Below are 24701 nucleotides of genomic sequence, written 5' to 3'. Positions count from 1 at the left end.
AAAGGAAGCAAAGAGACAACACTAGTGCTGATGAGCTTCATCATCATTACAGTCATCATTATCATTTTATATATAGTTTTTAAAAAGCTCTTCATTGTAACTTTCTTCTTGGTTTTCAGTTGATCTGAACCATCTGCACCAGTTTATGATTCTAATCTAGCTTTATTGTGGATGCAGTGCCCTGTCCTTGTACCATATTTTAAGTAATAAAGCTATCGAAGTAGGTTTTCCATTGAGGACTTTGACCCAAACAATAAGAACAAAAAGACTGTTAATAGATAACAGAAAGTGGGATCATCCGGATGAAATTGTAGGAGTGGAATTTATTATCAATCAAATCTCATGACTTTTTTCCAGCAGCCATTGAGTCAGTAAAGTCCAAGTTAGGAGCAGCTATCAGATCTCTCTCATATCATTAAACACTTTATTGAATCTGAAATACAAACATGTCATTGAGACGGAGCCAACAACCAGACCTTTCAAGGACAAATGTATATTTGCACACATTTTACTGACAACTTTAAATAATACAGACAAAATGTTGAACATTCAGATAAAAATGCTGTCCTCAGGTCAGCTACGATGTCCTCTCTGTCTTCCTCTTTAATAAATTACATGTTCACTTCAACACAAGCCGAGTTTTCTGGTCACCAAACAGCAATCTGCAAAAGAGGGAGACTTCAATTACTGGTCATTCAGAACAGCACCAAGTATCATTTAATGTCATGTTTAAAGCATGGAAGGATTACTGAATGGAGCTATCGCGCACGGGCCTAGGGACCTAAGGGATAACTCCCCCATCCCCCAACTGGAGCTGAGATTCACCTGCAAAATTTTACTAGATAGAGACACAAAAAAAACTACAAGATGCAACAAAAAAAGCAAAGCAAAACAGCCATATAAAGATGCAGAGCAATTACAATGAGACTTACAATGCAAATAGATGCAAAATGACTGCAAAAGATGCAAAACAACCAAAAAAGTTGCTAAATGTCGACAAAGAGATGCAAAACAACCACAGACTCAGAATGTCCACAAGAAGAAACATTATGATTATATAGGGACACAAAACAATCACAGAAAGATACAAAATGACTAATGAGACTCCATGTCCATAAAAAGAAACAAAGCAACTGCAGAGACTCAGAATGCCAAAAGATTTAAAAGAGCTACAAAGAGACACAAAGCAACTACGAAGACAACATAACAACTCAAAAAAATGCAAAATGACTCAAGAGACTCAATATGTCCACAAAAAGAAACTAAGCAACTACAAAGAGAATCCAAATGCCTACAAAAAGAAACAAAACAACTACAAAGAGATTCAAAACTGTCACCAAAGATGCAATACAACTACAAAGAGACACAAAACAACTACAAAGATACTAAAAATGTTCACAAAAAGAAACAAAATGACCACAAAGGGATGCAAAATAACCACAACAACTACAGACTCAAAATGCCACGAAAAGATGCAGGACAAAGAGATACAAAACAACCACAAAAAGATACAAAACGACTCCAAAGAAACTCTAAATGCCATCAGAAAGATGCAAAACAGCTAAATAAAGATTTGAAATGCTGTCAAAAAGAATAAAAATGGCTACAAAGAGACAAAAAACAATAACAAAAGATGCAAAATGATTCCAAAGAGAAGTGCCAACAAAAGGATGTCAAACAACCACAAAAGATGCAAAAAAGCTACAAAGAAATTCTAAACAACAATAAAGAGACATAAAGAAAAAATATCTAAAATATCTAATAAGGGACTCAATATGTCCATAAAAAATGAGCAAAATGACTCAAACAAAAACAATTGCTGTCACAAAGATGCAAATGACTACAAAGAGACATAAAAAGATGTAAAACAAACGCGATTGTTTTATGTTACTTTAACTTTGAGGGTCTTTGGTCATGTCGGTGCTCGGGGGCCCTCCATGGTTAAGAAGCATTTTTAATAATTAGTAATATCTTGACTGAACTTCAGCAGGTGAGTAGGTTGGAGGTCAGACTTTCATGAAGCTGAAGCCAGTTGGGTGGAGCTGCTGTGAGACTGAAGTCCAGTGGACAAGGCGGACGGAGGTTACTACTGTTATAAAATTCTAACTTAGTCGATTTAGCAGAAGAACTTTAAACCAGCCCCTCATCTCCACACCTGACTGTCTACGAAAGATACACTGCTGAACTTCAGCATCACCTGTGGCACTGAAATCAAATCATCTGCATTCTTCATAAATGTTTAGGCTTCTTTGGCTGTAATAACTCAACCAATCAGGTTATTTCTGCTTCTGCAGAACATCAACCTGATAACACCAAGGAGGGAAAGTACCACAAACTACATCAAAATACAAAAGAAATACAATTAATTTTAACAGCATGATTATGAAAGGTGCCCCATGGAGTTTTCTTGTAAACAAACAGAGTTTTAAATGTAATATTTCTGACTAAAGCAATATCATCATTAACATCTAACAACTAAGTGCATTTCCTTCCTCATAAATTAGTCAGCTAAGCCAGTATAAATAAATGCTGCATGGTTTACATGCATGTGTGCTTGACAGCAGGCTTCTTCTTCACTACCTTTGTTGCTATGTTTGTTGTAAATTACTGCCCTCAACTGTCGATCAGTGGAATAGCGCGTTGGCAAGATGTGAACCAATACACTCACGTGTAGAAAATGTTGCTCCACCGCTACAAGGGGTCAAATTTAAAAAGAGACCTTTAAGATTTAACAGTTTCCTCTATAACCAACTTAAGATTTTATAATAATAAATGACTCTAATTACTGCCCTGCAGTTGTACGCCTCCGTTCACCGATCAAGTTGCAGTTACAGTTTACAGTTATTAGTTAGTTACATTTACATGGATGCTTCACACGAAGAAAGATCTCTACAGTCAGCACAGTTTTAAGATTAGTGTCACCAATTTAGCATCTGAGCAAATGTCTCCCAGTCTGTTCCTGAAATTTGACGTTGAGTAATGGCCAGAAAACATCATGATGTCCAAATGAAGTTGACCTTTGACCTTTTAGATATAAAATGTCATCACCTAATCGTTTTATCCCATTAGACATTTGTTTGAAATTTTGTCACAATTATATCTGAATTCTTGAGTTATGGCCAAAAACCTTTGACCACCAAATTCTAACAGGTTCATCATTGAATAGAAAAATGGATGTTCCGGTCAAATTCGAGGAAACTCTCTCAAGGCTTTATTAGAAATTGCATTCACAGAAGTGAGACAGATGCAAGGTCACAGCGACCTTGACCTTTTAATACCAAAATCCAATCAGTTTATCATTGAGTCCAAGTGGATATTTGTGCTGAATTTGAAGAAATTCACTCAAGTCCTTCTTAAGATATCATAACACAAGCTCACAGTGACCTTGACATTTGATCTATGGATACTAAAATCTACTCGGTTTATTGTTGAGTCCAAGGGGACATTTGTGCCAAATTTGAAGAGGTTCTCTTCATGTGTCCTTGAAATAACGCTCTCACAAGAATTAGACAGACAGCCTGAACATGAACATGTAGCTATTGCTGCTGCGGAGGCATACATGTTCAAAAAGCCTGTTAAATAGTCATAAAGAACTCATAGTGTAGTCAACTATACAAACCTGGTGAAGCTGACGGTGAGCAGAGCTCCACAAACGGGTCCAACCCAGTAGATCCAGTGCTGGTTCCAGTGGTTGGCAGCCACTGCAGGGCCGAAGGCTCGGGCCGGGTTCATACAGGCTCCAGACACCGACCCTCTGAAACGAGAGCCAGCAGCACAAAACGACACTGTGACACAGCTGGTGACTAGAGTGATGCAGCAGTGTACTTTTAATTTTCGACAACAGAGACACCCCCCAAAGATGGAAGATTTAAATCTCTGTGCACAAATATGCAGGTTATACCAATACGTACTCTATACTCTATAGATTTGATTAAACATTAAACTGAAAAGTCAGTGAGCCCTATCAAGGTGTAACAACAAACCAATGACCCTTGGCATCCATCTGATAAAAATAATAATAATAAATACTTGTGAGGAGGACACTTGAGGACAAATGTTGTAATGTCTTCTGCGTCTCTGTTGGGTTAGCAGTCTGGTGCTGATTCCAGTATTTTTTAAAGAGTATTTTTAAAAATGGATGCATTGCATGCAAATGTAGGATTTTTTTATTTCTCTAACAGAATTTAATCCTGGCTATTTCTTGGTTGTGATTCGGATGACATAAATTAAATAAATGGTGACGTTGGGTACTTATAATTTCTATCTATGCCTCTGGTTGATGCTGAGGCTCTTACCCTGCAAATATGTTGGCGGTGACAGTCAGGCCGATGCAGAATGCCACCAATGGTGAGCGTGTTTGGCTGTTGATGGCACCCATACACACCACCGTGGTGAGGAACAGGGTCATCATCACTTCCGCCAGAGTGGTTTTACCCAGATCGTTGGTGATAAGGTCAAAGGCTCCTCCATTAGAAGCAGCATACACAGAAAAGGGAAAGATTGCCTGAAAATCAAATATATCATTCAATACACGAAAATATGACTGGAGTGAATCATTTATTACCGCCCTTTATTTTTCTTGCTAATAAAGCATGCCAGGAAGTTGAAGAAACTGAAATGTATCCGTGCTCTCTTCAAAACCAGATTTTATTGACAAAAGCAGTTATTAAGTAATTACTGTAAATTTAAAACATGAGAGCTGCTGGTCCACTGCTGCCTCAATCAGTTAGTTTGTCTGTGTTATTGTGTGTCTTTGGTCAATAGGAATTAAACTTTTAAAACACCAGTCACACAATAACACACACACAGTAGCTGATTGAGGCAGTGGTAGACCAGCAGCTCTCATGGTCAGTGAGGTAAAATGACTGTTTTTGTAAATGGAGTCTGGCTTTGAAACGAGCAAATATAAGTTTCACCTTTAGTTCAGGTCCCCATTAGATAGAGCTGCCTGTTTGTGAAATACTGAGTACACGACTGCATAAAGGAGACTTGATTATACAGCACGAGTTGTTGCAACTGGATGTTTTGATATTATTTTGTTGTTGTTACATGCAGTTCCCTTTCACTTCAGTTCATCAAAAGTTTTTGGATTCTTTTTTCACTGTTGAGGCATGAGAGAAAAGCACATTTTCTTAAGGAATTCAGTGCAACTGTTAATGATATACAAAGAGTTATTTTGTGGGTGAGGTGTTCCCTTTTGTCAAAGTCTTGCAAGGATTAATCAAGATTTTGAGATGTTATGTGATTCTCAAAGTCAAAATTAAGAGATAATATAGTCAACATCAGAACTTCGAAAAACTTCTAAAAAGAATATGGAATAGTATGTCAAAATAATCTGTTAACTTAATACCTCATATTTTTTTTAATATAAGTCAAATTATATTGTAACTTTTTAAGATTCAATTAATAACATTTAAATTCAATTAAAATTAAATCGAATTCAGTCAACTTAAAATGTAATACTTGTCTTCCCAAATTTGGTCAACTCAAAATTTTAAGATTCACTCTACCTTAAATTTCAATTTGACTGAATTTGAGAAGACAAGTTGAATCATTACAAAATTACCTCTCAAATTAACTAACTAACTTTTCATGTTTTTTTTCCTTTTCCTGGCAGAATTGAGCCTCCATTGTTTTTTCTCACCTTGGTCAAACCAGCTCCGACCATCCCTCCCAGCATCTGAGCCAGGACATACGGCACCAGCAGAGGAAGCTTCATCCCTCCACACAGGTAGACGCTCAGAGACACCGCAGGGTTAAAGTGCCCCCCACTGCAATAAATCATCATGAACTTTACTTTCAAATGGTGTTATCAACTGATAATAATAACACCTTTCCTTTAGATATCAGGTAAACAGAATATACAGGTGATTTTTTTTGCATCCAAACCAACTTTGTTGCATCAGATAGACTGAAAATCATTAGTATTTAAAACTTAATATTGCCTTCTCTGTCTAAATCACAGTACACAAACTTCCTCTTGTGCTTTACACATACTTTTTGGAGGAACTATTATAAATTATTATAACAAAAAGCTCAAAAACATACAATCTCAATCAGTCTTTACCTAATTTGCCCAAGCACCATGATGAGCACTCCCAGAGCCAGTCCATGTGCCACAGCCGGCTGGATGACACCACTTGTTTCCACGTTCCCGATAACAGACGCACAGCCCACAAACACAAACAGGCCGGTCCCAAACAGCTCAGCCAGGCAGGGCTGCACATACTCCTCAAAGATGCGCCTCTTTTTGTTTGTGTTGCCCCTCTCAGCTGACGGCTCTCCCGTCTCAGTGATGGTGAACACCTCTGTCTTGGTCTCTGTCCCGGACATCTTGACTTGGAAAAACCTGTACTGGTTCCACTGGTGGACGATAGCTTGCTCTGGGTGGTCTGGTGAATCTACACTTATGTATATGAGACACTCTGAGGTTGATCCATAAAGGACATACGCACATCCCTATTTTTTTCTGATGCCCCACCTTCCTGCAATTGTTTATACTCCCAGGACTGCTGGCAATCAGGAGAAGCTCATAAAATTATTAGTCCGGTGTTAGTCAGAGATAAGAACGAGGGTTATCAGCACAACATCAACACTTGTTTAGTTTAAGTCATACCACCTTTTTCTTTTTTTTAATGTCTGTTAAATCATTTTTAATACACTGTAAAATATGACAAGTTGATCTTACTTAGAATGATCTTGGAAAACAACTGCCTTGAAAAAAGGAAAGTAAATATAACTATTAATCTTAATTTATGTTTACTTTTTAATTTTCAGAGTAGCTGGTGATTTTTATCAACTCATCCTTCAACTCCAAAGATGTAGCAGGATTAAGGACAAATTATTTCATTTTTTGAAACCATGATTGAAAAATGACTGATAAATCTACACACAACCTTAAATCTACCTTGTAGACTTTACTTGATTATCACAAAGAGGATTTTGCCAATATTCAAGTTAGGAGATCTGTGAGTTCTGTTTTGTTAACGTGTTTAAGAATATACAAATAGGACTGACTAGTTTGCAGCCAGTAGAATTCAGATATATAGCACAGTAAACTTGGTTCACTGAAGCTGCTAAATCTTAGAGAGATTGATTTAGTTAAACCTCTCTTTTTTAAGTTGCAATAACTTCACAAAATTAAGTAAATATAACTGTATTTTATATATTTTATATTTAGATTTTTTCAAGTAAATTTGATTTGTCAGATTTTACAGTGTGTGTCTGAGCTTTTTTTTTCATGTTAAATGTGCAATAATGGAATAACTGATTTTCTGGCCACTTTGGGGACAACAGAAACAGGCTATGAACACAACACTTATATATGAACACTTTTACATTGATATGGTGAACTTGTTAATAGTGAAGGAAGAAGGGTTCAGATATTTTAGTTGGTAATAGTAGCAATACTGCAGTGTAAAAATATTCTAATAAAAATGAAAGTCATGCATTCTAAATCATGTAAAAATACATAAATATTGGTATAAAAATACACCAAAGGTAAAGTTTCTTATTATGCATAATGTCCCTTTTCAGAATCTTATATATCACATAGACATAAAAAGCAGGATCAGCAAACACATCTCAATCAACACGTTAACCCTTTAAAACCTACCATTACCAGTTTTGAAAAAAGAAAATACACCTAGCGGCTGTGGCTCAGAGGTAGAGTGGGTCGTCCTTTAATCGGAAGGTCAGCGGTTCAATCCCCAGCTCCTCTGGACAACATGTCAAAGTATCCTTGGGCAAGATACTGAACCCCAAATTGCTCCTGATGCTGCATCATTGGAGTGTGAGTGTGTGTGAATGATTACTGAGTAGCAGGTGGCACCTTGTATGGTAGCCTCAGCCACCAGTGTGTGAATGTGTGTGTGAATGGGTGAATGTGACATGTAGTGTTAAAGCGCTTTGAGTGGTCAATAAGACTAGAAAAATGTTAAAAAATGTTTTCACAGCTCTCAGTCAGAAGCATTTTATCACATTACTGGTTAAGTTATCATGTTGTTGGGTTTATTTTCAGGTTAAGTGCAAATGTCATTGCATTTTAAGCCGTTATTACATTTTCAGGAAATTACGAGGGTGCTACAGGCCCGTCTAAACCCAGTGTTTGGTTTGTCTGTTCTGGGTTACTGTAGAAACATTGTGGTGTAACACGGCGATCTCTGTAGATGAGGACACACCTCTTAAACTGCTCATTCTAAGATAACAAAAGCACAGTGATTCTTATCTTCAGGCGATTATACACTAAAGAAAATAGAATGACTGATTACTATATTACATTCCATTTCTGACAAGATATCCCCCTAAATCCTACACATGAGACCTTAAACCCTTTGAAACTTGGATAGACATCACTTTTTGTGCTGCTATCAGATGCCTTTCACAAGTATTAAAACCTTAAAACAGAGTAAATTGGTTTGATTTCTTTCAAAAACATGGGGAAAATAGGCAATAAGCAACTTCGAAAGAAATGTTCTGCAAATTGCAAGAAATAAGATTTAGAGAATTATTTCAAAATAAAAGCTAGGAAAGAAAGCCCCAAAGAACTATATTTAACACTTTAGTGATTATATATATATATGATTTTTTTTTTATATATAATCATGATAGTGTTATGAAACTACTATTAAAATTATTTTAACTTTTAAGCAGTTTTTTTCAGGTCATTACCTTGGTTATTTTTGGTATGTTTTTACTTGACTTTTTGGTTTATTTTCTTTGGGGGTTTTGTGTGCTAATTTTCAGGTAATTTTTATACTTTGCACTATTTTTTTTGCTAATTTCGGGGTCATTTCTTCTTAAGCGGTCACCTTCCTCCCATGTTTTTGAAAGAAATAAAGCCAATTTGCCCAGGTTTTGTAATGTTAAATTTATATTAGTAATATAATTAGTAATATTACGATAGAAACCTTTCACATAGATGTAGTCCTGTAATCTGTCAGTATAAAAATATTGATTAAATCCTAAGAATAGCTGAATGTAAAGATGCATTTCTCTATGAATAAAGAGCTGTGCACACAGTAACTAAACGCACACAAACATTTATATAGCTTATTATAGTGATATCAGTGTGTACCTCCCACTGCAGATAACTGAGCTGATAATCTGATATGAAGTCCATAACAAAGTATATAAATCAACAGGACAGTCTTACACAAAAGGACTTTTTTATTCAACTGCAGTTAAACAGCCTTCATCAAATAGAATCACTAGTTATATCACATGCACGAGTGTGTCTGTTTTAAAAGAAAATGACTGTGGAAGTACAACTGATTAATAAATAAAAACAAAATGGCACATAAAACCAGAAAAGGACAAATATAAGACATCTGAAGACTTTTATATCTAACACAGGTAAGCAGGTTTTGAAATAAGGGATTGTGCAGAGAGTAACTCAATGCAGAGACAAATGTCCTCACAGTCCTCAGCCTCTTCATGTCTCATCTTGGAGACCTGTGAGGTCACAAAGGACGCTCGTCAAATCACATTCTGCTGATGGCGGGAGTTTTTGCACCGGAACAGCTCCCGGACGACGGCCTGACGGAGGACACGGGCTTCCTCTTTCCCAACGTCTCCTTTCCCTCTTCTTCTCCTGCTGTTGATTTTGGCGTGCACGCGTGTAAATCATGTCCCAACAGCGGAGCAGTTTCACACTCAAAATGCCAGCTGCGACAGACCTGAGGAAACACAACGTGACCTGTTCTTGTAAATCAATACACCAGAGAGTGAAGCTGGGAGGATGGGTGGAAATATGAACAATTTAGAACATATTAGTAACACAAAGTAAACACACTGATGGACAGCATGGCGCCATGAAGGTCACAGATGACCCTAAGCAGCCATGGTTTTCCTCCTCCAGCTAACTTTTCCATTTAGAAAAACTTAACTGTGAGAAAAGTGTGTATTACCCAGGTTGAGTTTGTCCTTGGTGGCCCAGCAGATGCTGTAGTGTTGAAGCAGTTGTTGCAGAAGCTCCCGCTCATCTAGGAACTCCAGACGCTCGATTCTAAAAGAAATAAAATATTTGTTCATCTATTCAGGACAGTCATCTTTTTAAAATCGTCCTTTAAAGGCAAAAAGCCTGCAGCACAGACTCATTTGTCGATCCTCATATAGTTGTTTTTAAGCGTCAGTATTTGTGCCTTTCATTCAGCTTTGCTATTGTAAAAAAGTCAAAGTCAATGAAAGTCATCAGTCATCAATAACACAAACTGAAAGGTCCAGTGTGTCAGGTTTAAGGGGATTTATTGGTGTATACTGGTCAGGATTGCAGATTGCGACCAGCTGAAACTTCTGGTGAGAACTCCTTCAGTGTTCATTGTTCAGGAGGTTTTTACTGGGATCTGATTATGTGCAGAGGTTGCTTCCTCGCCAAAAATACTGAATAAAGCCGTTTCTAGGGCTCCTGTTGAAAGTCTGAGGTTTGAATCATCAGTTGGAGAACCCTCAGTTGACTGAGATTGCTTCAAATCACGCAGTCTTTTTTCTCCTGTGCAGTGTACTTCTGGGGACATTTTGGTCCCCAGATTTTGCTGTGAAGTGAGTGCTTTTGACTTTCATGCCATCCATGATACAGAGAGATGAGGATGGACAGGCAGCCGCACAAAGGAGGATAAAGGAGTGACCTTCTGCTTAGAAGTGCTGAATTTACAGCTCACAGCAACTTAATACAATACAGGCTTTTGTTTGATACCTAGTGTCGGCAAAAAAATGTTGTTGCACATTTACGACCTGTTGTTAGCGCCGTTAGCTTGTTTACTATTACAAGAATGAATGTAGCTGTCATACTGAATATCCCGCTGAGCCTGCTCAAACTTTAAAAACTTTATATGAAAAACAAAACAAATCATCCAGTATTCATATTGATTTGGTAAATCCGATTCGACTGGCATAATCCTGAGTTGGGTAAAGCACTAGACATTTCACGTCAAAAGAATTCCTGATGCTCTCGTCACAGAGGGGCTGCTGACTAAAGAGGCTGACATGAAAACGTAAATGTCTCTGCCTAGAGCCAATGTTTGTTTCTCCGTTCTGGTCCCCTGTAGAAACATGGCAGTGAAACATTGTGATTTCCGTAGATGAGGACCTGCTCCCAATGTAAATATAAACGGCTCATTCTTACAAAAACACAACAATTCATATTTTCAGGTGATTATACACTATAGAAAAAATACTTATTATATTCTGTTTAAATCCTAAACACTGGACCTTTAAGTCCGACATATAGTATATGTCTCTATTATTAAGATATTCCTATATCAGAGTTTTTAGAAATTCAAGCAATTTAGTATCCATGACAGTACTGCTCCCACAAATTTGGACCACAAATTCATGCAGCAGAGGCTAAAATATTTTGCCTTTTAGTTTATGTAGTTAACACTCCATAATGCACCTCAGTGACATCTTTGGTTGGACATTCTGCCTGGTAAGGGTGGATACTGAACTCTGTTCTTTCAAGGGGACCAGCCGAATTACGTCGGTAGTACTGAGAACAGATTCATGTTAAAACAATTGGTGCCAAATTTCCGTACCTGCGAGCGCATCTGGGTGACAGCCAGGTTCGGACAGGAGGCAGAAGTGCAGCGATAGTGCGGTAGTAGCTTCCCAGCACCTCCACCTTCCTTTTGAACCTGGTGTGACACCAGGTTAACCCTTTGATACCTAAGCAAATAGGTTTGATTTCTTTCGAAAACATGGGAAGAAGGAAATGAGCAACAAAATTCCTGGAACATTTCTTAGCAAGTTGCTCATTGCCTTTTTTTTACCATGTTTTTCAAAGAAATCACATCAATTTGCTCAGGGTTTAAAGGTAATACTTGAGAAAGGTGTTTGAAACAGCACAAGAAAAGTGATTTCACTCCAGATTTTTGAGGGTTAACTTAGTATGGAGAGAAACCGAGAGAGCGAGGCTTGTTCACCCCCGAAGGTAATTCAAAAATTACTGTAAAATACAGAAAAAAGTTAAAAGTTCAGGTGTATCGTTTTAAATGTGAACAATAAGATAACCCTACCACCTGTTAAATGCCCAATTCTATAATAATATTGGGAAGAGTGAGTCACAATGCACTGTTTAAAATGTGTGTATCTAACAAATACAGCAATTTTTGCACAACTGAGTTTAAAAGAGTACTAATTGGATTTTGGGTGATGTTCACTTACCTTCCCACATCCTCCTGAGGCAGCATACTGTAAACGGTCATCATGTCCAGAGCATCAGCGTGCTCCCAGCCCATCTTCAGGAAACGCTCCTTCTGCAAACAGCACACATTAAAACTCTTCACTGAGTCTGTAAAGATCTCCTTCAATCATTCTTACAGTCCGGACTTCGCAGGTTGCTGCCCTCACAGAGACACTCAGCTCAGAATAACCCTCTACATAACTACATTTTTTTTTTGTCTTGGTTGTAAAATCTTGAGGTTACCTGAGAGTCCAGAGACTGACAGGTCTCCACTCCCGCCAGGGTGCACTGACGACGCTGCAGGTTCTCGATCATCACCTGACCAAACCGATCGCTCATGTTCACCTGAACACACACATTATATTACTAAATCTCAGCTCTGTACACAGGCAATACTTCAGTCTATTACAATACATCCATAGAAACATAAAGAAGCATGCGTGAGGTAACTGTTCTCCTGCTGTACCTGGATGAGGTCATTTTGTTTACCTGTTCGTAGTTGATGAACATGGCGGTGTGGAAGGTTTCTGCAGCCCAGTGAACCACATTGGAGGACTGGGAGGGTGTCATGTAGACCAGCACACACTCTGACAGCAGCAGTGTGGGTAATCTGGGAGGGAGAAAAGTAAAAGACAACATAGAGAAAACACACAGTGAGAGAGAGAGAGTGCACCTTTAACCAGCTCCTAAATGCAGTATTTTTTTGGATGACCTCAGTGCTTTAATGCACTGATACTCTACTTGCTTTGCTTAGGGGCCACTTTTGCAAAATGACAGGAGGCCAGGGGTCAGTCACAGGAACCCTATGTTTCTAGGTTTTTAGGATGTTTTTCATATTTTAGGACGTCTCTAGGATTTTAGGACATTTCTGAGACTTTTGGACATTTCTGGATTTTAGGACATTGGGGGCTTAGCTAGGACATGATCCGCCACTGGCACTTTTTTTTTTTTTTAAAAAAAAAGCTCTACTTTGAAGTTGTTTATGCACTCTGACACCTTATGTATACTTAAAGTACAAAAACAATTCCCAGTATAAATCACTTTATTTTCATTGTGAATTAGATAAGATTAAAAAAGTTATTAAATTAATTAGATTAAATGGCCTGGCACCCTAGTAGGGGCCAGATTTGGCCCACGGGGACAAGTTCAGTATCATTCCCTTAAAGCTTCAATCATTGTCATGGTGATCAACGTCCAAATCAGTTTTGAGATGTTTCGTATATTTTGTTTTTTCTACAGGAAAGAGGAAACTGAAAAGAGGAGTGGAGTGTAAGACCCAGATTAAGCCACTGTCATCTGCGTGATCATTGATTGCAGCTTCTGACGAGGAAAAAGCAGGTGAGACAAATATTGGATGGTTATCAGTGACTGTTGTAAAGAGCTTGCTTTTGGATCTAGGGATGTAATTTAGTGACCCTGGCACTCTGAGTTGTTAACCTTTTGATTCCTAAGCAAATTGGCTTAAAAAAAAAAGCAGTAAAAAGTACAAGAAAAAATAGCAAAAATTAATAAAATACAAACAAAGAGGAAAAATGTGTGCTCAAAAAAATAATTTATCTGTAAAATATTCTTAAATATATTATTAAGATCATTATATAGTTTTTTGGACATTTTCCCTACCTATTTTAAAAATATTTTTTATAATCTAGGTTTCAAAGGGTTTATAACTTACTCAAAGTCCTACTAACGTCGGGTTGAGTTTGGGTGGCTGATTAGTAGGGCTGCACCCTAAAAGTCCAGAATTGTACTCATTGGTCAGACACCCCTCAGTCAACTATGACTGCTTTAAGTGTAGTTGTGATTTTATTTTATTTTTTGTCAGTTTGCTGTACATTTATGGGGATGTTAAGGTACCAAGAGCTACTTTAGAGAGCCCACCTCTCTGTGATGCTGCTCTTTGGTACAGGCAGCTCCGTACATGGCTGAACGGCTACTTAATTAATATGTCTATGGGTTTTATTAAATATCTATTCTGTTGCACATTTCCAATCTGTCGTTTGTGCCGTTAGCTTGTTTATTATATATGGATGTCACTGTCCTACTGAAGCCCATTTAAACTCTCAAACTCTATATGGAAAAAAATGAACAAATTGGCCAATAATTGTATTGAACAGCCATATTTGATTATGACATCATTCTGATTTGGGTAAAGCCCTGCTGATATCTGGAACAAACTACCAGAAAATATCAGGTCTGCTGAGAGTCTGAGTTCTTTTAAGTCAAGGTTAAAGACTCACCTGTTCACTGCTGCCTTTGACTAAATTAAATTTTATATTTCACTTCTTGTTTTTATATTTTTGGGTTTTATCTGTTGTTTTCCTACTTGCTGTTTTTAATCACCTTTTACATGCTTCTTTTATAATGTTTTAAATGTGTTTCCTTTCCCCCTGTTGTTGTATTTCAATGTTCTGTGTGAAGCACCTTGAATTGCCTTGTTGCTGAAATGTGCTATACAAATAAACTTGCCCTTGCCTTGCCTTGATTGGCATATATGAATGTATATGTTGTCGTTTTTTGGCTACCCGTCAAAACTTGGAATATTTACATTTAAGTACAATTGAAGGTTCGAAGCTCCATGCATAGAATTCAGGACAGCCCTGGTTATTTTTACTTTTTACAGATGTTGTAATTTGTTGTGATAATGCACATTGTTTTTCATTGAGCTAAGCAAATTAGAAAACAGTTAAACTTTCGATAAATCTCTCAATGAGTGCAGCAGGAGAGACACCAAAGTACACTGACAGACGAACACAACCTTCTCCTCACTCTCATCCTCTAACATCTTAACCCCTTACACTCTGAAATCTATCTCACTCACAGTGGAATATTTCACTCTAACCTTTGGTGTGAGTGTGCAGAACACAAAAAAAGGAACGACCCTTGCTCCTGAACAATAAAGACTAGTAAAAACAAATCTAAATTCACACCCAGCAGCTTCCTTAAAAGCAGAGCCTCTTGTTCTGTGTCAAACTTCCCTTGATAAATAAAGGTAGTAATATGCGAGTTATGAGCTGGGGCCACAGAAAACATCCCATCATAGTCAAAAGGATGTCTGTGCCATCCGACTACTATAAACTAGCCATGTGGCTCTGTCCACTGCTGCTGATAAATTAAACTTCACTCCACCGTCACTCAGCATCTGGAGGGTTAAAAGGAGACTGTAAAAGTTCACAGAAAATGAATTTATGTCAGTTAAAGTTGATTTAAATGGCACAAATGAAGAAACTTCTCAAACTTTGATTTAAAACATGTCATGCTACCACCATCCTTTTAGTCACACATTTAGTAATATTTAGCCACAGTTACAGTCCACAGGAGGTTCAGTGTTTGTACATTTTTGTGTGGGGAATACTTTTAAATCAAGCTCCAGACGTCAGACATTACATCTGCGTTACAGACACACAGACGCACACTAGACTGGATGATTCCACCAAATAAAATATAAACCATACGCCGTTTTTCAAAACGGAATCCTTTGTTTAGCATGAGATGAGTAAGATCTAGTGATCTTTTCACGTACTCTGGGTTGAGCTGAAACTTCTTCAGTTTTTCATCCAGATTGGAGACGTCTCTGAGGTCGGCTCCGATGATACAGTACCGGTCTGAGTCGAGGCTGTGGGCGTCTGAGGGAGCAAAACACAAACACCGTGAGGGAGATTTTCTGACCTCAACCACACAGACATGTGATGTAATGACTGTAACTCGAGTTCCTTACCGAGCAGTAAGGAGTCTGTGGAGTGGGTTTCGATGAGCGGTTTGGACAGAGGCGGTTTAGTCCTGTCAAAAAAAGAAAAAAAAGAAGAAGAAATAAACAATTCATAACTAAAACTGTCAAAAAATAAATAAATAAGAAATACAAAAGTCACACTGAAATCAGGAATTTTACATGCTACAATCATCAGGATGTTGTGATCACACCATGTCACACAGATTCAAACAGTCCTTGTGAATTCTGAGTGACACACACACACACACACACACACACACACACACACACACACACATATACACATACAAAAAAATGAAAAAGCATAACATGCATTGCAATTTTTTATATTTGTTTAGAAAATGTTCGGTCTCTTTTTGATGAAATTATGTTGGGCTTAATGTGAATACCAGTAGGTATTATTTACTTAGAAATTTTAATTCTTTACTTACTTACTACTAAGTGCAGCTCTGTCTCCCTCTACAGATCACAAGCTCACACTGCAATACCTAAGAGTTTTCAATGTACTTCCTAGATTTTCCATATTAATAGGCCTGTAATACGCCTGTTATGCAGTAACATAGTTCACAATATATAACATCATAATCAGATCTTCTGGTCTGTAAGGGAAGCTTTTGGCTGATGTGCTGATGTGGTGCATGTGTAAAAAACGCAGTATGGGGGGGGTTGGTAAAAGTAAACTATAATATGATAAATATAATAATGTCATCTTACTTGATGTTGTGTATTTTTCTGGCCACAACTGTTGGAAAGTCGACTTCAAAGAACTTGCGAGGCATCAGGTTTTCATCCTACAACACAAACACACACACTAAAGGTCTGTGCATTGAACTCTGAATATAGTGAAATGTGTGTGATGCTGTCTGCTCGAATCAGACAGGAACAACAGCCACACGAGACCAGTGCCGAGTCACATTCAGACTCCTGCAGTGAGCTGTGACATTGCTACAAACCTTGAGTCTCCAGAACGTGGTGTCCAGTCCAGCTCCCAAATTGATCACTTGACAGTCGCACTCTGCTTTCCTTATAAACGCGTCGAGGAGATGGTTGACCCCTTGAACGCGGGCATAGTAACCTGTCAGATGAGATAAGGGAATGGTAAAATAAAAGACACATCGGGGTTGATACAATCACAGATAAGATCATGAATATGGAGCCTCTGTAAACATTAAGGGAGGTTTTGATGGTGGATTATATAGACCACTGGTTTCCAACCTTAGGGTCTCCACCTCCACTAGGGGTCGCCAAAGTTTCACAGGGGATTGTGAGGTCTTACTGATTTAAAAAAAACAAAAAACAAAACATAAAGTAGGCCTATATCTCAGCATTATCATCATCTCAATAAAAAAATTATTATTATATTATTTTTAAAGTTTAGATTATTATTCAAGATAAAAAAAAAATCTCAGAGGATAAGGGCACAGTAAGGGCACAGAGCCTTCACTCTGCTAAACAGTCTCATCCTGCAGAGAAAAAAACTTTGAATTTGTTAAAACAAAAAATGAGAAAATAAAAATTAATTAATTAATCAATTAATTTAGAAAATTACATGACAAAAACGGAGAATTGTATTTAAAAACATAAAAATATCAAGAAAACTCATCTTTGTGTAATATTTACAGGAAATAATCTCCTAATGAAGCTGTGTTCACTGTTGCGGATAATTGTACCCTTACAATAATTGTTAATATGGATATAATATTAAATGAAACATATTTGAATTTAGTCAGAAGTCATTAAATTACTCAATGATAAACCAAAGTATGGGAAGAGTTACTTATGAATAAAGAAAAAATGTATGTTAAGGTATGTAACTGACCTCTGTTGATTTCTGGTGCCTTCCGCTCTCCTACCGATCTTGCGAAATACTGGATATAGGGGTCCTTCCAGTAGCCTTTACTGGTAGCAAACCTAGTATATAACATTTTATACATTTGATGAGTTGTTGACATGCATGATTAAAGCTGTAATGAAACAAAAATGATTTTTATTTTAACTTACTATAGGCAGTAATAGCAAATAACCATGCAAATCAGTTCAAATAGAAACAAAATGTTACAAAATAACATACAATAATAACACTATACAATAGCTAAAATTCAAAATGCAGGACAATAAGCATGTCATTGTCCATGATAATACAAGTATATTTGTTTAATATGATTAAAAAATATTGCATTGTAAAAAAATTGTGATAAAGGTAATAATTGGAGAATTAGCAGCACATACAGGTCCAGGTAGACATAACAACAGGGTCATTTAAATATATTTACTATTTATTGATTGAAGGCAGGATTTCTTTCTATTTGGCAACTGTTTAGATGTGTAATTTTTGATCAATTTTATTTTGTTGTACTTTATATATTTTATACACAATCTGAATCTCCCAGTATATTACTGTTGTTCACAAACTAAAGAACTGAGAAATATTTTTTATATGGTTTTTACTGAATATTTGAAAGCAAACTACATTTTATGTTGACAAATAGAACTATAGCTCTTATTTGTTACAATTTTATTTTCTTGAAACTAATACAGAATATTATTATCACAAAAATATGCTGAAATATTGCCCATCTGTAGTGAAAGCTCTCTGAGCCCCCCCTCTCCCCTTTATGGCTCAAAATGGTTTCGTCTGCTCCTGTGCTGATGTACACTGTCACTTCTTTCCTCAAGAAAGGGAAATTAGAATTCAAAAACAGAAAAGCAATGATGGAAATCAGAAAATTACTTTTTGTTTAAAAAAATCAAAAGGTAATTGAGAGAGGAGGGGTCAGGGGGTCCACAGACACTGCTGTAGAGCCCAGAATTTGGTGATACGCCCCTGATAATGTCAAAGTAGTAGGTTAAGTGCTTCATGCAGCATGGCCTTTGATATAACTCCTACACCTGTCTAACTTCAGTCACCTTAACGTGATGCAGTTATGATTGTAGGGTTAAATCATTCACTTCGCTGCCAGCTGTTACCTTTTACATGTGGTGGCATCGTCACAGGTCGCCCTGACCGCTTCATCAGAAGTGTCCGTGTCTGTGAAGGGCTGCCGAGCTGCCATCAGTGATCCCGACGCGATGTAAACATAAAAATTAAAGCTGCGAGCGTCTCATAACCACCTCCACCTGCTTTAGCTACAAGGCTAACAGGCTAGCTCGATATTGACAGATGGGATTATTTTGAAAAACGGAGAAGGAGAAGAGCAAATTCGCGAGCGCAGTCAGGTTGTTCAGGCACTTCTGAATAATTAACAAAACGAGAGTTGTATGAAAATGATCGTTATTTAACAAAAGAGTTATATTTAGGTGGCTAAGAACAACTCTACGCAAGACATGCACGAACACTTCCGGCCATATGATTAATACTTCCGGTTAGTATTTTCAGATTAAAAGTGTCACAGCAAAAAATGTCTTATTTTGCACACATTACACAATCCCAGCAGTATTTCGCGTGGTAAAAACGGTGTCTGGATTATAATCTACGTCTGTCTTTATTTATTAGCATCTCTAACTACTGAGTTTTGCACTAAGTATCATCTTTATTAGTCATAAGTAGTTTTTTTTCTTAGGTTTGCATTGTTTGACTATTTAGGGACTGTTCTTTATTTAGCCTGCCAGAGGAGAGGGGTTGCTTGGGTGTATGGAGGCATATGTGTCATGAAAATATTAATAAAGCATTTAAATAATCAGTTTTGACGCAGACATGAATAAATCTGCTAATCAGTTTATTAATATTAAAATAAATTGACTAAATTACGCACTAATTTATTAATTGATAATGTCATGGGCAATAAAAAGAGGAAATATAATAATTTTTTAAATTAAAATATGAACCCATTAATCAATAGTTGTACTTAAAAATTATTTAAAAAATCAACATAAAACAGTCAATAAGTACATCATTTGAAAATAAATTATTTAATAAATACATAATGATATAAGATATAAAAATCTATTTGAATATGCAGTTTCATTATCTTTTATATGTATTCTTTAATGTTTTGGGGGCTTCAGATGGTATTGCAAATAAATTCAAACATATAATGTTTTCCTCCCCCAAGCCTAAAGTCCCTCCTCAGTGTTTAAAAAATTACCTCTCTGGTTGCCTCTGGTAGGTAACTCAGAATTTGAAAAATGGAGATAAAATGTTTCTCCTGAATAGTCAGACATCAACTCAATCAGTAAAAAACATGCCTGAATAAGAGGCATCAGAGCCAGATCACCCCTTTGATCTGTTTTATTGTAAGAATGAGAGTGAAGACAGCACAAAAAAGTGAAAACACAGTCCTACTTTGGGGACTCAAAACAGTGAAAACAATAAAAAGGCGTTGAACAGTGGCAGGACATCCACCAAGTCCCGTGTGCACTATAGAATTCAAAGCTCTCTCACATTTCCTTGCAAACTGTGTGGGGACATCCTGCCATTACAAAGCATTGAGGACGCCTCGTGTCACTCAGATAATCAAGAATTCCTTTGTGGCATCTGTGGAGTCTGAATCCCTCAGAGATGCAGCATGCAGAGGAAAGTCACATGAAAGAAATAGAGACTTGTCCTACTTGTGGAGGAAACTTTATCGAAAATCTATTTGAGGATCCTCACTGAGGAGAAACCAAACAGCTGCACAGCCTGCAGCAGAGAGTTTTTTTGTAAGACCTCAGCTGCGAACGACCACACACAGAAACTTACATTTCATGGTGTGCTTCTCTGATTTTAGCCAAGCGACCTGCATCACTCACATTATAAAGTGTTTGTCCTCACTAAAAAAACATACATTGAGATAAATTTAACTTAAGTGATTGTGAAGCTAACAACCGGCTGAATAAGGACCTAAAACTTCCATCTTCCAGAAGCGTAATGCATTTTGCTCATGACAGAAGAGTTATTTTACTGGCGTCATTTACTGGTGTTGCCATTAAGAGTCACTATTGGCTCACAGCAAAAAGGAAGTGGGTTTGGACCAGCGATACTCAATTTACGTCCCAGAGGCCAAATCTGGCACCTGATAGGGTACCAGGTGCCATGCAGCCATTTTATAATTAACAAATAAATAAAGTGATTCACATGGGGATTTATTTTAACTTTTAGTATACATAAGGTGCCAGAGTGCATAAAACGGCATCAAAATAGAGCTTTAGAGGATCCCCCACATCCCCAACCAAGGTTCTAACTAAGCCTCTAATGTCCTAAAATCTTAAAAACGTCCAAAAATCCTATAATGATCCTAAAATCCTTGGAATGCCCTTAAATCCTGGAAACGTCCTACAATCCTAAACATGTCCAAAATTCTACAAATGTCCTAAAATCCTACAAATGTCCTTAAATTCTAGATATGTCCTAAAACCCGAAACGTCCAAAAATCCTAGAAATGTCCTAAATGCGAGAAATTTCCTAAAATCAGAGAAATGTCCAAAAATCCTAGAAATGTCCCAAAGTCCTAGAAACATCTTAAAATCTGAGAATTGTCCTGAAATCCTAGAAATGTTCTAAAATCTTAAAAAAAAAAAAATCCAAAATCTGAGACATGTCCTGAAATCCTAAAAAACAATCTTTAAAAAAAAAAATAATAATAATAATCCAAAATCTTACAAATTTCCTGGAAAGGTCCTAAAATCCTAGAAATTTTCTAAAATCAGAGAAACGTCCTAAAATACTTTAAACATCCTAAAATCCTAGAAACACACATCAGGCTGCTGCAGCTGGCCCCTGGCCTTCTGTGATTTTGCAAAACTGGTCCCCAAGCAATGCAAGTTGAGTATCCCTGCATTATGGGATGCAGAAAAACAAGCACAATTATGAATGCAGAAATCCTAATTTGCAGTATTTGTTTTCATTCACTTGTGTTGTAGGATTTTCTGGGCGTGATGGCTCCATGTGTGTCTCCTGTCAGTGTCCAGAGGGAGGTGTTGCAGTGTGTCAGATGCACTAACGTTACTTCCTGCCCCCCCTCCTCTCTCGCTTTCAGAGGCCGAGGTGAGGTGAGCCCTGAGCCGCCGCTGTGTTCACTCAGCTCCGCGCTCTGCCCTGCTCCGCTCCGACGGATTATCCAGCTCGGTAACGTTAGCTCGCCGGCTAACGGGTCCACACAGCAGGCGAGGAGAGCCATGAGAAGCCGCTGGAGCCGGTGAAAGTGAGTCACGGATTAACTTCGGGACTTTAATGTACGGGAACAGACAGAAAAGGAGTTTAGCGGATCATGGTGTCGGGAACTTTTCTGTAGGATCTCCTCTGGGGAACGGTTAGCTGCTGCGGGGCTAACGAGGCTACAAACTATTTTTAATTGGCTTTGGCTCGATGGCTGCTGCTTGTTTTGCCCCGTCATAGCGACAGCTTGGAGAATTAAATCTGTGGGAGAGGCCCTGACAACTTCATGACAAACCAAAACCAGAAACTTAGGAAGACAAGACTGGAAAGGGACCGAAAATGAAGAAGCAATTCAACCGGATGAAACAGCTCGCCAATCAAACAGTTGGCAGGTCAGTATTAAAGTTAAACACACTTTATTTTGCATCTGTCTAACCTGACTTCCAAAGCTTTGTTATTAAATTGAACTCTCATCTGTTGTGCATACTTTCCCCTTAACTCGCTTTCTATCCGTTTATGGCGCAGGGATGTTATAAAAGATGAGAAAATCACATTTAAACACAAATCTAATCAGTGAGACAATGAGGACAGTGTTCCATGAATGAATCAGAGGCTTTTCTGGCTGAAGGACATGACACTGCTAATAAAAACTGGATGTGGGAATGCTGTCTGAACCCAGCCAGATGTCCTCCTCAAAACACTGCATCTGTGCAGTGTCAGCACTGTCTGCATGGGAAATAAACCCCAGCAATGATGGTGCATTTTGCTTTTGAGTCACTGTCTGTCATTTTAAGGTTTCATTCTGCTGTCAGAATCTGTGTGAAACAGCACAAGTGTCCTTAAAAGGGAAATATTACGGTTAAAAGAGATCCCGATACATTATCCATCCATACAACTTAATAATGATCCTTAGCTAAAGATCCAATATTATCACGATACTTTTGTCACAATACAATATTATTGTTATTTTAACCCTTTGAAACCTGGAGCAATGTAACTTTTTTTTTTGCTTTAAGGTGCCTTTCACAAGTATTTTAACCTTTGACCTGAGCAAACTGGTTTGATTTCTTTTTAAAAACATGAAATGAAAGCCGATGAGCTATTTGGTAAGAAATGTTCTACAAAATGCAAGAAATTGGTAGATTTGAGAACTATTATTTTTTAAAAAGCTAGCGAAAAATGTGAAGAGAAAACGGCTAATAAAAAAACTGCATTTATAATTATCATGATTACATATATAAAGTTATTTTACAAAATTATTAAGCACCTTTTTAAGTCTTGTTTGCGTTGTTTGTTTTTTTTTCTTTTCTCTTTTTTTCTTGTTTCTTGTGCTTATTACAATTTTTTTATCCTATTTTTGGGTCATTTCTTTTTCGTTGCTCATTGCCATCTTACCAGGTTTTAAAGTAAGCTGAGTATTGTGATAAAATACATTTTTTTTAATGTATTAATCATGTATTAATCAATTAATCATTTTTTTCAACTGCAAATTATGGAAAACTTTGAAAAATACAAAGTTTTCATCAGCTTTTCATCTCAAATCAGTCATTTTTGCAGCAGCAAAACAAATCTAGTGAAATGAAAGAGCTTTGTTATTTATTTTATTATTCTAGTGGGCTACCAAAAGTTGAATTTGTATGTGCAAAGTAAATAATTTATGTAACAAAAAACAGACACTGTGTTTCAATACAATATTCACACAGAAAATATCGTCATACTGTGCTGTTTAAATTTTTTGGTTTTCTGCTGTCAGAATCTGTGTGAAAATGTAAAAATGTACACTAAGACATCTGGCCAAGGATAGAGATGCACCAATACATTGTTTTGGATTTCCAAGTGCCATATCTGTATATGAAATAAAACCTGGCAATGATGGTGCATTTTGCCTTTGAGTCACTTTGTTTCATTGTAAGGTTTTATTCTGTGGGCTTTGGAAATTGGCACCAGTCACAAGCCATTTGCAAGTAAAATATGGAAGAGGCTGATATAGATTTGCTACACTTGCCAGCACAAAAACAATGGATATCTACTAAGTGGCTGATCGAATTTGAATTCCATCAACCACAGGGACTTACAACTCCAATTCTGCTGTCAGACTCTGTGTAAAATAGCAGAAATGTCTGATTTGGAAATCATACAGTAAGGATAGGGATGAACCAATGCATATTTTTGGATATCTGAGTGTTGGCACTCTCTGCATGGGAAATAAACACCAGCAAGGAGCCCAGTGGTGGTGCATTTAGCTTCTGGCCATAGCTGAGTCACTTTGTTTTATTATTAGGTTTTATTCTGCTGTGAGAATCTGTGTGAAATAGCAGACTTGGAAAGGGTTGCAACGATATACTGATTTCAAGGCATACCTTGGTATGAAAGTTGAGTTATCATACTGTGTACATTCACTTAACTAGGAAGTTGAAAAAATGCATCAAGACAGAGAATCTGTCCCGTGCATCAACTTTCCTTCTCGGCTGCCTTTTTAACATACTTCTGTTTTAATGAAAGGTCTCAAGTTTCTATTATGAAAAAGTGTGTTTTAACCAAAACAACAACGAAAAGCCCATTCCTTTAAGGATAATTGTCTCTGATAATGATAATACTAATGATGTAAAACCGTACACCAACTTATTGTTATTTTTTCTCAGACAGTTATTGTATCGTGAAATTCTGATGCCGTTGCCGCCCTTGTTTTGGAAAAAAATTACAGTAAGGAATGTGGCCAAAGA

At 37.3% G+C, this 24701-nt stretch overlaps 3 protein-coding genes across 6 annotated transcripts in view; 1 reads left to right on the top strand and 2 right to left on the bottom strand.

Moving 5' to 3' along the window:
- Positions 1-396: 396 nt before the first annotated feature.
- On the bottom strand, positions 397-6395 carry aqp8a.1 (aquaporin 8a, tandem duplicate 1). Its single transcript, XM_042508104.2, has 5 exons — positions 6068-6395; positions 5645-5771; positions 4296-4504; positions 3620-3754; positions 397-662 (listed from the first exon to the last, which is right to left on the bottom strand). The coding sequence occupies exons 1-5, from the start codon at positions 6331-6333 to the stop codon at positions 620-622; spliced, it is 780 nt and encodes a 259-aa protein (XP_042364038.2). The 5' UTR covers positions 6334-6395; the 3' UTR covers positions 397-619.
- A 2755-nt stretch (positions 6396-9150) lies between these two features.
- lcmt1 (leucine carboxyl methyltransferase 1) lies at positions 9151-19269 on the bottom strand. Its single transcript, XM_042507938.2, has 11 exons — positions 18873-19269; positions 17725-17816; positions 16859-16980; positions 16620-16696; positions 15894-15955; positions 15699-15801; positions 12668-12788; positions 12422-12523; positions 12160-12251; positions 9909-10006; positions 9151-9677 (listed from the first exon to the last, which is right to left on the bottom strand). Exons 1-11 carry the CDS (start codon positions 18956-18958, stop codon positions 9655-9657), a joined length of 978 nt encoding a protein of 325 aa, XP_042363872.2. The 5' UTR covers positions 18959-19269; the 3' UTR covers positions 9151-9654.
- Positions 19270-21818: 2549 nt separating this feature from the next.
- Positions 21819-24701, top strand: part of arhgap17a (Rho GTPase activating protein 17a) — a 53361-nt gene continuing 50478 nt past the window's right edge. Inside the window, exon 1 of one of the 4 annotated variants that reach the window (XM_042507509.2) lies at positions 21819-22370. In XM_042507509.2, the coding sequence (XP_042363443.2) occupies positions 22318-22370 (53 nt within the window). In that variant the 5' untranslated portion in view covers positions 21819-22317. The remainder of the gene's footprint in view (positions 22371-24701) is intronic. The other 3 variants (XM_042507508.2, XM_042507507.2, XM_042507510.2) reach the window with 3 other exon arrangements.

This window comes from Plectropomus leopardus, chromosome 19 (genome assembly GCF_026936395.1).
Source record: "Plectropomus leopardus strain MGB_pleo_1.0 chromosome 19, ASM2693639v1, whole genome shotgun sequence".
NCBI lineage: Eukaryota > Metazoa > Chordata > Actinopteri > Perciformes > Serranidae > Plectropomus > Plectropomus leopardus.
Note: the sequence above shows the minus strand (reverse complement) of the source record. Positions and strands in the feature narration are given on the sequence as shown.